The sequence below is a fragment of the Oncorhynchus kisutch genome, linkage group LG25 (assembly GCF_002021735.2).
Source record: "Oncorhynchus kisutch isolate 150728-3 linkage group LG25, Okis_V2, whole genome shotgun sequence".
Classification (NCBI taxonomy): domain Eukaryota; kingdom Metazoa; phylum Chordata; class Actinopteri; order Salmoniformes; family Salmonidae; genus Oncorhynchus; species Oncorhynchus kisutch.
In genome coordinates, this window is record NC_034198.2 from 22283259 (window position 1) to 22299756 (window position 16498).

At 41.8% G+C, this 16498-nt stretch overlaps 1 protein-coding gene across 1 annotated transcript in view; it reads right to left on the reverse strand.

Moving 5' to 3' along the window:
• The window catches only part of LOC109870063 (cytohesin-3-like), a 33544-nt gene extending 18650 nt beyond the window's left edge, over nt 1-14894 (reverse strand). Inside the window, exon 1 of the mRNA XM_031804495.1 lies at nt 14476-14894. Coding sequence (XP_031660355.1) covers nt 14476-14494 — 19 coding nt within the window. The 5' untranslated portion in view covers nt 14495-14894. The remainder of the gene's footprint in view (nt 1-14475) is intronic.
• Nucleotides 14895-16498: the final 1604 nt, after the last annotated feature.

The following is a 16498-nucleotide window of genomic DNA, read 5'->3' on the forward strand; positions in this document are numbered from 1 at the left end:
CAACTCGAGTTCATACAAGAGGTGCTCAGGGCTCTAAACATTGATCGCAGCAATGATATTAATAAGACTAACAATTAAACAAATGCCTGTGTAAAGTATTTTTTAAATTATATTTAACTTTTTTTAAACTAGTCAAGTCAAAATGATTGTTCCCTTAAGTATTTTATGTAATCCTATGTTGCACTTTGTGTCCGGGGGTCAGGTAGTGAGACAGAGAGCCAGTCAAGCATCTCCTCTTGGTGCACTGTGCTGCTGTCCGTGTTGCTCTATGACAATAGAAGGGATGTGGAGCTACAATAATCACTTCCTGCTCAACATCCAAATAGAGACAATAATTAGCTGGCTATCCTCGGGGTTAACCTCGCTTTGGTTATACAATCTCAGTGGAACTGTGACTGAATGTGATGCAATTAGTTTCAAGTTCAAGTTGACAGCTCTCAATTGAGAAATGACTAAAGTTATTATTTGAAGTGGCACAATGTTATCTATGATAGGAAATGTCTGCTCATTTCAATTTGGCCTATTTCAAAGCAGAAATGTACTGAATTTTCTTATTATTACCAAGAACACAAGAAATCTTAAATCCTGTTTACCAGAAACCCATTCGAGTCTATTTCTTTAATAATGTGCGTCATCGACTCAACGCATATTAGATTATTGCTTTTTACAGCAAATATATTTAGATGTATGTAATTTGCTTGTTGGATGGATGATATTCTGCATAGAGAGAACATAGCCTGGTTTTTCCCCTGCCTGAGACCAGAGGCTCTAATATGTCTCCTGGTTAATAGGACCGTCTGGGTAAATTCATCTGGCTGATTACTATCTGATTCATCATGGATGTTAATGAGAAGGTGCATGGGAGCTAGCCTGGTTAAACCAGACTGAACACTGCTCAGACTGAGCACACCACATGAGTGCAGCATTCCGTCTGGTTTAAGCAGCCGAGATGTGAGGCTGAGCTCCCTTCAGAAGCCTCCCTACACCACATCTGCTCTGACCATTATATCACCCTGCAAAACACACCTTCATCTATCAGATCAACAGGGAAACAAGCTAGGCAAAAGCAGGGAAGGTACATTTAAAACGGGTAATAAATGGACCCTTCTGGTCCAGTGGTGGTGGACATTAAACATGAAGATAGGGTAGGGGGTCTTACAAATTAGATTGCTAATACAATCCACCCTGGCAACCGCCCTCTGACTAATCCAGGAAATGAGTTTAGTAGAGTCTCCAGTTGGCAGACAGAGAAAGAGTCATTTGTGAATCTAACAGGGTCCAGAGCTCTGACAGTCACAACAACTGAATGGTTCCTTTATCAACAAAACAAGTCTTTATCAGTCTTACTTTCAGCAATCGTTAATGTCTCGTCACCAGTCTGTATTCCACCTGTTTACACCGTCTAGGTGCCACAGGTACATTATCGTTCAAATGTTTAGGGTCACTTAGAAATGTCCTTGTTTTTGAAGGAAAAGCACAGCGCAAACTGGCCCCTAACCAGAATAGAAAGAGGAGTGGGAGGCCAGGGTGGACAACTGAGCAAGAGGACAAGTACATTAGAGTGTCTAGTTTGAGAAACAAATGCCTCACATGTCCTCAACTGGCAGCTTCATTGAATAGTACCTGCAAAACACCAGTCTCAATGTCAACAGTGAAGAGGCGACTCCGGGATGCTGGCCTTCTAGGCAGTGTTGCACAGAAAAAGGCATATCTTAGACTGACCAATAAAAAGAAAAGATTAAGATGGGCAAAAGAACGTAGACACTGGACAGAGTAACTCTGCCTAGAAAGCCAGCATCCTGGAGTCGCCTCTTCACTGTTGAAGTTGAGACTGGTGTTTTGCGGGTACCATTTAATGAAGCTGCCAGTTGAGGACATGTGAGGCATCTGTTTCTCAAACTAGACACTGTAATGTACTTGTCCTCTAGCACAGTTGTGCACCGGGGCCTCCCACTCCTCTTTCTATTCTGGTTAGAGCAAGTTTGTGCTGTTCTGTGAAGGGAATAGTACACAGCGTTGTATGAGATCTTCAGTTTCTTGGCAATTTCCTGCATGGAGTGGTCTTCATTTCTCAGAACAAGAATAGACTGACGAGTTTCAGAAGAAAGGTCTTTGTTTCTGCCCATTTTGAGCCTGTAATCGAACCAGCAAATGCTGATGCTCCAGATACTCAACTAGTCTAAAGGCCAGTTTTGTTGCTTCTTTAATCAAAAAACAGTTTTCAGCTGTGCTAACATAATTGCAAAAGGGTTTTCTAATGATCAATTAGCCTTTTAAAATGATCAACTTGGATTAGCTAACACAGCGTGCCATTGGAACACAGGAGTGATGGTTGCTGATAATGGACCTCTGTACACCTATGTAGATATTCCATACAATAGTCATTTACAACATTAACAATGTCTACACTGTATTTCTGATCAATTTGATGTTATTTTAATGGACAAAACATGTGCTTTTCTTTAAAAAACAAGGACATTTCTAAGTGACCCCAAACTTTTGAACGGTAGTGTATGTCAACTAAGTTTTATCTGAATCTCAAATTGATTTGAAAGTTGCAGTTGTGTGCCACTGAAATAGCTACACATCTACTCTGTCAAATCTACTCCAGTCAGTGGAGTGACAGGTTGGGTTGAGCAGGTGCAAAAATGGTGCCAGGGGGCAGGGGTTAAATAAATTCCAACATGTGCACCACAGAGCAGAGCCTCTGTAAATCTATAAATAACCATAACCCTCTATACATTTACCCCCAAAACAAATCCCCTCAATCTCATTTTAGGAGTAAATCCCTACGATGAATTCCTCATCCAAAAACGACCAACTGTTCACTACCCTCCCTCTGCAACTGGGTAGTTGATGATACAGTAACAGAGACAACTTCTGACTTGAGATCTGTGCACATTCCTCTGTAGAATCTCTGACAGGATGGGATACATTTGGGGGTAAGAAAGCCCACCTCATTATGTTTAGTCAGCTTACAGTACAAACTACCCTTGCACATAGACCCAAAACAGACTGTCCATTTCATCACATTTTATCCACTTGTTGGACTGGAAAGTGTGATAACCATCTATTACTAAAACCCCCACTCATCCCAGCTTGACCAGTGGAACAGAGTAGGACTTAGACCAAATCCCATACTCTGTTACCGTACATGGGCCAACTTACCATTTTAAAAGCTAAACTGGGTAATGGGCACAGCCTGGCGGGTTGTCTTTACTGTCCCCTAGCTAGCCTGATCTGTGTGTTGGAGCATGGGAGAACCCTGTCACCCCACTGGCCCCAGCAGGGAGATGGGATGAGATAGACAGGCCAGGCAGGCTGTCTCTGAGAGCCTCCTCTGGCTATAACCTGTAATCTAAAGCCTGTTGTCACCAATCCCTTTAACTTTATACCACTTGGACTCCCCTCACTGGCCTCACATGCACGCACAAACACACATTTACAGGGACACACGTCATGCACATACGCAGATGCAGGAGCACATAGACAGACACACGCACATAGATACAAACACACATATACAGATGCATGCACATCAGTGGAGGCTGCTGAGGGGAGGAAGGCTCATAATAATGGCTGGAACAGAATGAATGGAATGGTATCAAACATATGGAAACCATCGGTTTGATGTTGTTGATACCTTTCCACTTATTCAGCTCCTGCCATTACCATGTGCCTGTCCTCCCCAATTAAGGTGCCACCAACCTCATACCTTAGGAGGCCGGTGGGGGGGGGGGGGGGGGGGGGGGTGGCTATAGGGGAACGGGCTCATTGTAATGGATGGAATTGTATCAAACATCAAATTTATGGAATCCACAAGTTTGACTCCGTTCCATTTATTACATCAATAACAATGAGTAGTACTCCTATGGCTCCTCCAATCCAGCCTCCTCTGATACATACATAAATACAGTGCATTCGGAAAGTATTCAGACCCCTCGACTTTTTCCACATTTTGTTACATCACAGCCTTATTCTAAAATGGATTAAATTGTTTTTTTTACCCTCATCAATAAAAACACAATACCCGATTAATGACAAAGCAAAAACTGTTTTTTAGAAATGATAACAAATGTATAAAAATGTATAAACTGCAATATCACATTTACATAAGTATTCAGACGTTTTACTCTGTACTTTGTTGAAGCACCTTTGGCAGTGATTACAGCCTTGTGTCTTCTTGGGTATGACACTACAAGCTTGGCACACCTGTATTTGGGGAGTTTCTCCCATTCTTCTCTGCAGACCCTCTCAAGCTCTGCCAGGTTGGATGGGGAGCGTTGCTGTACACGTATTTTCAAGTCTCTCCAGAGATGTTCGATTTGGTTCCACTCCGGGCTCTGGCTGGGCCACTCAAGGACATTCAGAGACTTGTCCCAAAGCCACTCCTGCGTTGCCTTGACTGTGTGCTTAGGGTCGTTGTCCTGTTGGAAGGTGAACCTCCGTCCCAGTCTGAGGTCCTGAGCGCACTGGAGCAGGTTTTCATCAAGGATCTCTCTGTAATTTGCACCATTTATCTTTCCCTCGAACCTGACTAGTCTCCCAGTCCCTGCCGCTGAAAAACATCCCCACAGCATGATGCTGCCACCACCACCATGCTTCACCTGGGGAATAGTGCCAGGTTTCCTCCAGACGTGACGCTTGGAATTCAGGCCAAAGAGTTCAATCTTGGTTTCATCAGACAAGAGAATCTTGTTACTCATGGTCTAAGAGTCTTTAGGTGCCATTTAACAAACTCCAAGTGGGTTGTCATGCGCCTTTTACTGAGGAGTGTCTTCCATCTGGCCACTCTACCATAAAGGCCTGATTGGTGAAGTGCTGCAGAGATTGTTGTCGTTCTGGAAGGTTCCCCCATCTCCACAGAGAGACTCTAAAGCTCTGTCAGAGTGACCATCGGGTTCTTGGTCACCTCCCTGACCAAGGCCCTTCTCCCCGGATTGCTCAGTTTGGCCGGGCGGCCAGTTCTAGAAAGAGTCTTGGTGGTTCCAAACTTCTTCCATTTAAGAATCATGGAGGCCACTGTGTTCTTGGGGACCTTGAATGCTGCATAAAAAAATGGTACCCTTCCCCAGATCTGTGCCTCGACACAATCCTGTCTCAGAGCTCTACGGACAATTCCTTTGACCTCATGGTTTGGTTTTTGCTCTCTGACATGCACTGTCAACTGTGGGACCTTATATAGACAGGTGTGTGCCTTTCGAAATCATGTCCTATCAATTAAAATTACCACAAGTTGACTCCAATCAAGTTGTAGAAACATTTCAAGGGTGATAAATGGAAAATAGAAAGCTGACTCAAGTTTTCCAGAAAGCACCTGGAAGCACCTAGATGATCATCAAGACTCTTGGGAGAATGTTCCACAGACAGATGCGTCAAAAGTATAACTTTTTGGATGACATTGGTCCCATGATGTCTGGCAAAAACCAAACACTGCATTCCACAGTAAAAACCTCATACCAACGGTCAAGCATAGTGGGGGTATTGGGATGGTTTGGGGATGCTTCGCCAAAATTCCTCCACAGCGATGTGAGAGACTGATCAACAACTACAGGAAGCATTTGGTTTCAGTCATTGCAGCTAAAGGTGGCACGACCAGTTATTTAGTGTAAGAGGGAATTACTTTTTCACACCGGGGAATTGCGTGTTGCATAAATGTGTTAATTAAATAAAAAATAATAAGTATTATTTTCTTTTTAAACTCAGTTTCTAATATTAGGTTTTGGATGAAGATCTGATAATACTCAGTATCAAACATATGCAAAAAGAGAACATTTGAAAGCGAGCAAATACTTTTTCACAGCACTGTACATGCATACATACAAACTGTAGCACACACACAGGCACACGCTCGTGCTGCCAGCTGGCTTTAAACCCGCTAACACCCACCCCCACAGCTCTTAATCCCAATCGGACCATGGGGCTGACGGCCACAGTGGAAGTGGGATGTATACAGTGCACACCCACAGATGTTGTTTCCAATGGCCAGCCAGCCACTCTTTCTCTCTCTTCTGTAACCTACTTTGGCAGTGACAACACGGACAGACACAGTAACAAACATTTGTAGTCTTGTTTAGCTGTACGGAGACGCGACCTGGCAGTTTGTCAAGACGCAAGAATGTGGGGAATGATTAGTACAGGGCAAGTCAAAGGACAGTGGGTTATGATGAGTGTGTGTACTGTATTCTGTATGTTAGTCAGTATAGCTAATGGAAGTGTATTATTTTCATGAACGTATGATCTGGCTGCTGTTTGGCCTTTTCAATAGTTGAGTATGTTGCACCTCACTGCTTTGTGGATCCAGAAAAAGTACTATAAATGTGCATCTATGAATGTGTGTATACAACAATGCAGGAGTGATCACTATACCATTATTTTGCAGTAATAGCTCACATCTTTGGGCAGGAGGAGAGCAAAGATTGTGGGGGGTAATATCTTGGGGTTTAGCTACTAGAGCAGGATCTAGTACACGGGTGTAGAGAGATCTAAGATCTAGTACTGGGGGGCTAAACTAAACTGCCATCCAATGATTGCATTGTTTAATCTGCTGTTTTAGGGAGAGGGAGCGGACCCCTGCTAGGGGGTGATCCATCCATCCGGGTGGTCCCTCCCTCCACCCTGGTCTGTCCAGACATCATGTCCCCTCATGCCCAACATCTGCTCAGGATCACCACTAGAATGTAAATATTTTATTTGATGTGCTGGGGCCTTATATCAGCTAGGGCCTGATACTTCACTCCCATATGCCTGCTGCCAGTACATTCATATTTCTGTAGATTTGATACACCTTGGAATGAGATTGATGCTGTTTCTGGCACCCACTTCTAATCAGAGCGCTGGATGGGGGTCGAGTGACTGTGAAGACTGAAGACAAACCACTGCCTGGAGATTGTTTCCTGGAAGTCCAGGATGTTGATGCTTGTCTACTCTGACCGGGCGGAGCAAAGCTGTGTTTGGCTGACCTGCTGGAGGCTTGAAAGACTAGATACACAGTCCACTTCAAAATAACAGTCATGGAACACCTAAGACATTTACTGACTTCTGTGTTATATATTGTGTTAGGGTGGACGTTTATACAATCTATAAGCACACCTTTGATGTCTACATGTACATCTTGTGTAGTTACTAGCTATAAGCACACCTTTGATGTCTACCTGTGCATCTTGTGTAGTTACTAGCTATAAGCACATCTCCTTTTAGAATCCCCGAAAACACAAGCACAGCACACTTCTTCCTTTTAGAATCCCTGAAAACACAAGCACAGCACACTTCTTCCTTTTAGAATCCCTGAAAACACAAGCACAGCACACTTCTTCCTTTTAGAATCCCTGAAAACACAAGCACAGCACACTTCTTCCTTTTAGAATCCCCGAAAACACAAGCACAGCACACTTCTTCCTTTTAGAATCCCTGAAAACACAAGCACAGCACACTTCTTCCTTTTAGAATCCCTGAAAACACAAGCACAGCACACTTCTTCCTTTTAGAATCCCTGAAAACACAAGCACAGCACACTTCTTCCTTTTGGAATCCCTGAAAACACAAGCACAGCACACTTCTTCCTTTTAGAATCCCTGAAAACACAAGCACAGCACACTTCTTCCTTTTAGAATCCCTGAAAACACAAGCACAGCACACTTCTTTCTTTTAGAATCCCTGAAAACACAAGCACAGCACACTTCTTCCTTTTAGAATCCCTGAAAACACAAGCACAGCACACTTCTTCCTTTTAGAATCCCTGAAAACACAAGCACAGCACACTTCTTCCTTTTAGAATCCCTGAAAACACAAGCACAGCACACTTCTTCCTTTTAGAATCCCTGAAAACACAAGCACAGCACACTTCTTCCTTTTAGAATGCCTGTGAACTCTAAATAGGTGTTCTGGTTCTACATACTTGTGTTCTCAGGGCCACAGGGCTGAGTGCTCCAGAGAGTAGAGCTGGGATGGTAAACCGAAAATTATCGATACCGACCGAACTAACCATTTATTGAGGACATTTTACTGATATCGATAAGTAGCCTTTACTAGAGGAATGTGACATTTGAAATGAAATAGGTCTTAATATAGGCTATCGCTAACGGGATAATTGATAGCCACAACATTCAATGTAGTAGTAGTAGTTTAAAGGGTCATGTAAAAAAGTAACTGGTGCACACTAATGTTGTAAACTTAGCGTTCAATTGATCGTTATCATGATAATTCAGTCAATTTATCATGATATGGATGTTTGTCCATATTGCCCAGCTCTACCAGAGAGCAGCAGTTACCTAGCCTGGCCAAGAAACACACACAACCCATGTAGCCTCCAGCCTCTATCCAGCCTCTAACTACCCCCTTAAAATTGGATCTACTTCCATTTAGTTCCCCTACTAGTGAAATAAGATCATTATTACTCAAGGAAAGTACCGTCTCTCTCTCTCTCTCTCTTGCTATTTCTCAGTCTCTCGCTTTCTTTCTCCATCTCTTCTCCTCTCTCCCCCTCCATCTGAACTCCACCCCTGTCTGTCTCTCTTCTCATTCTTCCTAATTTGATAACTCATTAACAATCGAGGCAATAGATTGCATCCAAACAAAATGATCTGTGGGACATGCCAACTCTTCCAGACAGTCGTACGTGCTAGTCCACTACCCTCTCTTCCATGGCACTGAAAACACATTGGGAAGCCTCCTCAGTATTCCCCATAATCAATTCCATATGTGGTGGTTCTCTACAGAGGAGGCAGCAGTACTGGAATCCTTTAAGAGTCCCTCTCAATCCCTCCTTAAACCTAGTCTATGCAGTGCCAATGATGCCTCACCCCTTAAACAGTGTGTGTGTGTGTGTGTGTGTGTGTGTGTGTGTGTGTGTGTGTGTGTGTGTGTGTGTGTGTGTGTGTGTGTGTGTGTGTGTGTGTGTCTACTGTATAGCATAATCCTTCAATGTTGTCCCACAATACACTAAACTCAATCTTAACAGTCAAAATGAACAGAATTATTTTTTTCTAAATCTCCTTTTAAGCTGTTTCAATAAGGCAACATGGAAGGAGGCCTCATAAAGGCTACCTTAAGGATGGACAAACAGATTATATTCTCATTCTGGTCATCTCAAAATAATCAAGTTAAAGCCTATTTTGGCCTTTAAATATAACATGTATCATATAGCACATATAGTAGAAATATGTCATGAAGATACAGTTGGGAAGGAAGACAGTAAGACACCGGATGGTAAAAGAAAACATAAGAAAGAAAACAGGACTTACTCTGACAAACCAGAAGGGCAGAGAGAGAAACAGCTGTGTAGGGGGGCTAGTTAGTTGACTGGCTGTATCTGATGGAGCCATATAGCCTATGGCTGTAGCCAGCAGATGCCTTGTGCAAGCCAGAAGGCCCTCCAGGCAGTGTTCGAGCTACAGACCAGCCAAAAGGCACCCACAGCATGGCAATAATGACTTCCTAATGTCCCCTCACACCCCTCACCCTGCCGCCACAACAAAGACTGCTGGCCAACGAAATAGACCTATAGTGTAGATTCGGGGCAGGAAACCACTAATGTAAAACTTCAACTCATATAAAACTTCAACACCCCAAAGACTCAAGCAGTTTGTAATGATGTTCTTCTCAAAGAACATGTATGTTTCCATGCCCAGTGAGATTGATAAATGGCATAATTACAGTCTCCAAGATACAGAATGAAAGGACTTGACAGGAAAATGGAGATGAATTCAACATAAAATAATAAAGTATTCATTTGAAAAAAGAATTGTTGTCAAGATGCCCATTTCTGATAAGAAAAGCCTATTGACAGAATTAACTGCCACTCAACACCGTAACCTACAGTCCCAAAGAACAAATACACACACACACAATCATGCACACACACACAAATCATACACACAAATCATGCACAAACACAGACACTTTCTGCCCAGAGAGAATGGAAGGAAAGGGGTTTCCTTGGTGTTTCCCACGGTCAGATTGAAGAAAGCATGTTGAAAGAGAGAGGGTGTCACTAAGGTTATCAGGATCCGGACACAAGAAATACTGACAAGACACACAGCACTTAGTAAAAAAAACATTCCAACAGAGCACTTAGTAAAAAAAACATTCCAACAGAGCACTTAGTAATAACCCCATTCCAACAGAGCACTTAGTAATAACCCCATTCCAACAGAGCACTTAGTAATAACCCCATTCCAACAGAGCACTTAGTAAAAAAAACATTCCAACAGAGCACTTAGTAAAAAAAAACATTCCAACAGAGCACTTAGTAATAACCCCATTCCAACAGAGCACTTAGTAATAACCCCATTCCAACAGAGCACTTAGTAATAACCCCATTCCAACAGAGCACTTAGTAAAAAAAACATTCCAACAGAGCACTTAGTAAAAAAAACATTCCAACAAAGCACTTAGTAATAACCCCATTCCAACAGAGCACTTAGTAAAAAAACATTCCAACAGAGCACTTAGTAAAAAAAACATTCCAACAGAGCACTTAGTAATAAACCCATTCCAACAGAGCACTTAGTAATAACCCCATTCCAACAGAGCACTTAGTTAAAAAAACATTCCAACAGAGCACTTAGTAATAACCCCATTCCAACAGAGCACTTAGTAATAACCCCATTCCAACAGAGCACTTAGTAAAAAAAACATTCCAACAGAGCACTTAGTAATAACCCCATTCCAACAGAGCACTTAGTAATAACCCCATTCCAACAGAGCACATAGTAAAAAAAACATTCCAACAGAGCACTTAGTAAAAAAAACATTCCAACAGAGCACTTAGTAATAACCCCATTCCAACAGAGCACTGAGTAAAAAAACATTCCAACAGAGCACTTAGTAAAAAAACATTCCAACAGAGCACTTAGTAAAAAAAACATTCCAACAGAGCACTTAGTAAAAACACCATTCAAACCGAACACTTAGTAAAAACACCATGCAAACCGAACACTTAGTAAAAACACCATTCAAACAGAACACTTAGTAAAAACACCACTCAAACAGAGCACTTTCCTTTATCCCCCTGACGAAGGCAAAGCTGAAAATGTCCCTACAGAAACTAGAGGAAATAGAGGCTCTAAAAACCCACAACCAGCATCAAGTGAGTGCTGGACAATTTGTAGGCCTACAATGTATTCATTTCTGCTTTCACTCTACCAGCCTAACTACACAATGAGTCTATAAAATAGACTTTGTGCCATACAACACTTGTGATTTAGGGTCTGTTTTACACAATGTGAGCGCAGACGTCTGTCTTGTGGCATGTAAACAGCACAGAGGAGTGCGCCAAGTGTGTAGAAGTAGGAGTAAACACGCATTAATGAATTCCATATTCTACTCTACTCACTGCCCTAGTTTCTCAGAGTGTGCCGGAGTGTGTGTGCGTTATGTTCTTCTGTGTAATTATCTCTGTTTGTTCTCCTATGAGAGGCAGTATGCATGCTCACTATCAGCACATATAAGAACATGAACTAATCCTATATCATGTCCCTTTTTCCCTCTCCTTGTTAGCAGGCAGTAAACGGAGGCAGAACAAATTATGCCCCAACTTTGACCATATGCTGCACAGCACAGTACAGCTCCATGACATCATGAAGCATTACACTCTGCACAGCACTGATTTGAGTTTAAGGGTTTTGGCTTGAATTAAAAAGGCATTTTAACCAGCGCTACTCTGACTACCAGGGGGAAATGTAGCATTCCAGCATAGTGTACAGTATGATTTGAGCAGACACACACACACAGATTTTACTAGACACTCTTATCCAGAGCAACTAGGGTTAAGTGCCTAGCTCAAGGGCACATTGGCAGATGTTTCATCAAGTAGGCTTGGGATTTGAACCAACGCTCTTAACTGCTAGGCTACCTTCTGCCCTTAAACCTTAATTTAACCAGGCAGGGGTTATGTAGAGCATGAAAAGGGTTAACACTACAGAAACAGGATGGACCAGTGTGGGCTGAAGAGGGGTGAGATATGCAGAGGGTCCCCTCTTCAGCATCTGCTAATCTCTCACAGTTTAACTGCCAAACAGTTATTCTGCTTCTCTTCTCAAGACAAATGTTCATGTTTATGGAAGATTATCCTGTTTGGATTTGGTGTTTGTGTGTGAGATTGTGTAAGTGTGTGTATCTCACCCCTCCTGTGTGCGTGTGTGTGTGTGTGGGGGGGGGTTCTCTTGTATCATGAAAGCAGTAGACCTATGGGATGCCATAGGGTGTAGTTTAGCACTGTCACTTAAATACAGTTGAAGTCGGTAGTTTACATTGAATTTTGCCAAATACATTTAAACTCAGATTTTCACAATTCCTGACATTTAATCCTAGTAAACATTCCCTGTCTTAGGTCAGTTAGAATCACCACTTTATTTTAAGAATGTGAAATGTCAGAATAATAGTAGAGAGAATTATTTCTTTCAGCTTTAATTTCTTTCATCACATTCCCAGTGGGTCAGAAGTTTACATACACTCAATTAGTATTCGGTAGCATTGCGTTTAAATTGTTTAACTTGGGTCAAATGTTTTGTGTATCCTTCCACAAGATTCCCATAATAAGTTGGGTGAATTTTGGCCCATTCCTCCTGACAGAGCTGGTGTAACTGAGTCAGGTTTGTTGGCCTCCTTGCTCGCACACACTTTTTCAGTTCTGCCCACAAATTTTCTATAGGATTGAGGTCCGGGCTTTGTGATGGCCCCTCCTTGACCGACCTACCTTGACTTTGTTGTCCTTAAGCCATTTTGCCACAACTTTAGAAGTATGCTTGGGGTCATTGTCCATTTGGAAGACCCATTTGCGACCAAGCTATAACTTGATGTCTTGAGATGTTGCCTCATTATATCCACATCACTTTCCTTCCCCATGACGCCATCTATTTTGTGAAGTGTACCAGTCCCTCCTGCAGCAAAGCACCCCCACAACATGATGCTGCCACCCCCGTGTTTCACAGTTGGGATGGTGTTCTTTGGCTGCATGCCGCCCCCGTTTTTCTCCAAACATAATGATTGTCATAACGGCCAAACAGTTCTATTTTTGTTTCATCAGACCAGAGGACATTTCTCCAAAATGTACGATCTTTGTCCCCATGTGCAGTTGCAAACCGTAGTCTGGCTTTTTTATGGAGGTTTTGGAGCAGTGGCTTCTTCCTTGCTGAGCGGCCTTTCAGGTTACGTCGATATAAGACTTGTTTTACTGTGGATATAGATACTTTGGTACCTGTTTCCTCCAGCATCTTTACAAGGTCCTTTGCTGTTGTTCTGGGATTGACTTGCACTTTTCGCACCAAAATACATTCATCTCTAGGAGACAGAACGCGTCTCCTTCCTGAGCGGTATGGTGTTTATACTTGCATTCTATTGTTTGTACAGAACGTGGTACCTTCAGGCATTTGGAAATTGCTCCCAAGGATGAACCAGACTTGTGGAGGTCTACAAATATTTTTCTGAGGTCTTGGCTGATTTCTTTTGATTTTCCCATGTCAAGAAAAGAGGCACTGAGTTTGAAGATAGGCCTTGAAATACATCCACAGGTACACCTTCAATTGACTCAAATTATGGCAATTCGCCTATCAGAAGCTTCTAAAGCCATGACATAATTTTCTGGAATTTTCCAAGCAGTTTGAAGGCACAGTCAACTTAGTGTATGTAAACTTCTGACCCACTATAATTCTGATACAGTGAATTATAAGTGAAATAATATGTCCGTTAACAATTGTTGGAAAAATGACTTGTGTCATGCACAAAGTAGATGTCCTAACCAACTTGCCAAAACTATAGTTTGTTAACAAGAAATTTGTGGAGTGGTTGAAAAACGTGTTTTAATGACTCCAACCTAAGTGTATGTAAACTTCCAATTTCAACTGGAAAACCATTTGGAACGGATACCACTCTGAAGGATCTAATGAATGTTGCAAAAGTTCGCTTTCCTGGTTTAAAAATGATACCTTTATCTTATATTTTTCACACGTCCAGGGCCTTGAGCAGCTGTTTCAATATAACTGCTTTATAATGGAAAGAAGCGAAGCGTAGCTCGAGCTCCAGCACAAACTTCAAAGCGACATTAAACACAGACGAATTTTGTCGAAGAAGCACTAAACATTGCATGCGTTTTTATGCATTCCTCACACTGAGGTCAATTACTATATACCCTCTTATTTGATGGATAATCATAATTTTTTGTCCCACCTGATGATTAAGAAATATGAACAGTAACCATCCTCCACTAGGTATCTTTATACACTACCCCAGATGTACCCCCATGTCTGACAACAGTTGATAAAATACCATTGCATTTCTTAATACCTTAGTGTTGAAGGAAAATCAAGATCAATTGCTGATGATTAAATGCATGCATTGGTGGTTACAGTTGTATGACTCGACTCATGCTTTACGGCGCATATCATATAGTCCCTATCAGTACATGCACACATCACAGCAGATGATGGAAGAGAGAGAGGGAAAGAGAGACGGTGATTGAATCATCGTGGGTCTTACCTTGATTGTCTTCGTCCATCTCGTGAATGCCGTGATGAGACAGTCCAGAAATCAGATTGGTGGGTCAAGTTTAGATGTCAAGGTAGACGTGTTTTTATTACTGTCTATAAACGGTAGATAGGCTACGATCTATATCCTGTAATGACAGACCGACGACTCACAGGGAGCTGAGCTGTGCACAGTCGAAATGCAACAGCGAAAATATATGAATAACAAAAAAGCCTACCTTCATGAGAAATCTAGGGTACCACCAAATAAACATCCATGTATTACGATTAAAGATGTAAATGTATAAGAAACGTTTCCAAGAATTGGATGTATTAAATCCGATGATAATAGTTATCCTGCCACTACCATCCCTCTCTATCCAGGTTAGCCAACCTACTCCAATGCAGTCCAATGCAATGCAAAGGATAGCGGATTCTCTACATGGCTAAACGTTTACCATACGTCATCACTCCGCTCCGCCCCGGTGGTGACAGACAACCCCTCACCCTCAAAAAATGTTTCATTAGTTCCATGTATATTTCCATGTATATATATATATATAAATATTACAAACATATGAAAAACTTAAGAAAAATTGCACTGATAGAAGATAAAGTCTATATTTGGTGCAACAAGCTTAAACTGTCATTCGGCGGTGTAGGCAGAAATCCGTTGATGGCGGGGCCAGCAAAAAATGTAGGTGGACCACAATTTGGGCACTCAAATCATAATTAAATTATCATAAAAACATAGCCTACCCTATACCCTACTGTAATCGATCTAACACAACACACCATCTGACATGTAATTTCGCATTACAGACCAGATAGTCTTGAAATCCAAGATTCTTGCATTTAACATAGGACTCACATAGACCCGAAACATAATAAACCATAGGCCTATAATTAATAGACTTTGAGATTAGAACATAATGCCCTGATATAACAGTAATAATCACAATAGGCAGCCATAGCCTATATAGACTAGAACAGTGGTCACCAACCTTTTCTTAGTCGAGATCACTTTATAAGTCAAAATCCGAGTGCAATTCTCTGCTGGGCGCGGGAGACCAAGTGCGCCTACAATGTATTGTGTGATATCATTTAAATGCCTATAGGGCCCAACTATAGCGCATGGGTGGAGAAGCATAGGGCAAAGGTATATTTCCAATTAAATTCGATTCGAATTTAAGCGTATTTCATGATTTCTGAAAGTCTTTAATAAATCAAATTGTATTTGTCACATGCGCCGAATTCAACAGGTGTAGACCATACCTTGTTTACGTACAAGCCCGTAATCAACAATGCCGTTTTAATAAAACAGCGAGTAACACCGTAAAAACAAAGGGGGGGCTTGGGGGTAGAAGCTGTTAAGGAGCCTTTTGGACCTAGACTTGGCGCTCTGGTACCGCTTGCTTTGCTTGCGTTAGCAGAGAAAACAGCGTTGTAGTGCTGATCATTGTCTCTGAATGTACTGAAACTGTATTTAATGCGCTTGATTAGATCAATGCGATCAGTGATTGATATAGAGAGGGACTGGAGGCCCTTTATGGAAAAATCACTGATATCAAATAAGTTGACATTTTCTCCAACAAATATGTAACTGTGAGCTTTGTTTAGCCATTGTACTTGTTTTTGCTAGCCAAGTTGGCTAGTGAGTCTTAGCTAGATAGATAATGGGGAGTAGCCTACACAGTGTAGCCAAGCCTACACAGTGTAGCCAAGCCCTACACAGTGTAGCCAAGCCTACACAGTGATGGCTACTGTTTACTGCACATGGTATCAGTGCAAGTGACAAGTGCCAGAACCTGCCCATTATTTTGCACATATTTTTTACCATTTGTTTTTATTGTTTTTTTCCCAGTAAATAATCAAGCATAATTCAAATTCATTACATAGGCCTAAATGATTGATTTTATGTACAGCACTAGATTTTATGTAAGATGTCCTTGAGTGTCCTGACAGGCATCTGCCAAATAAAATGTATTATCATTATTATTGCCAATATCCCGTTCATTTCCCCACCTACCCACCCC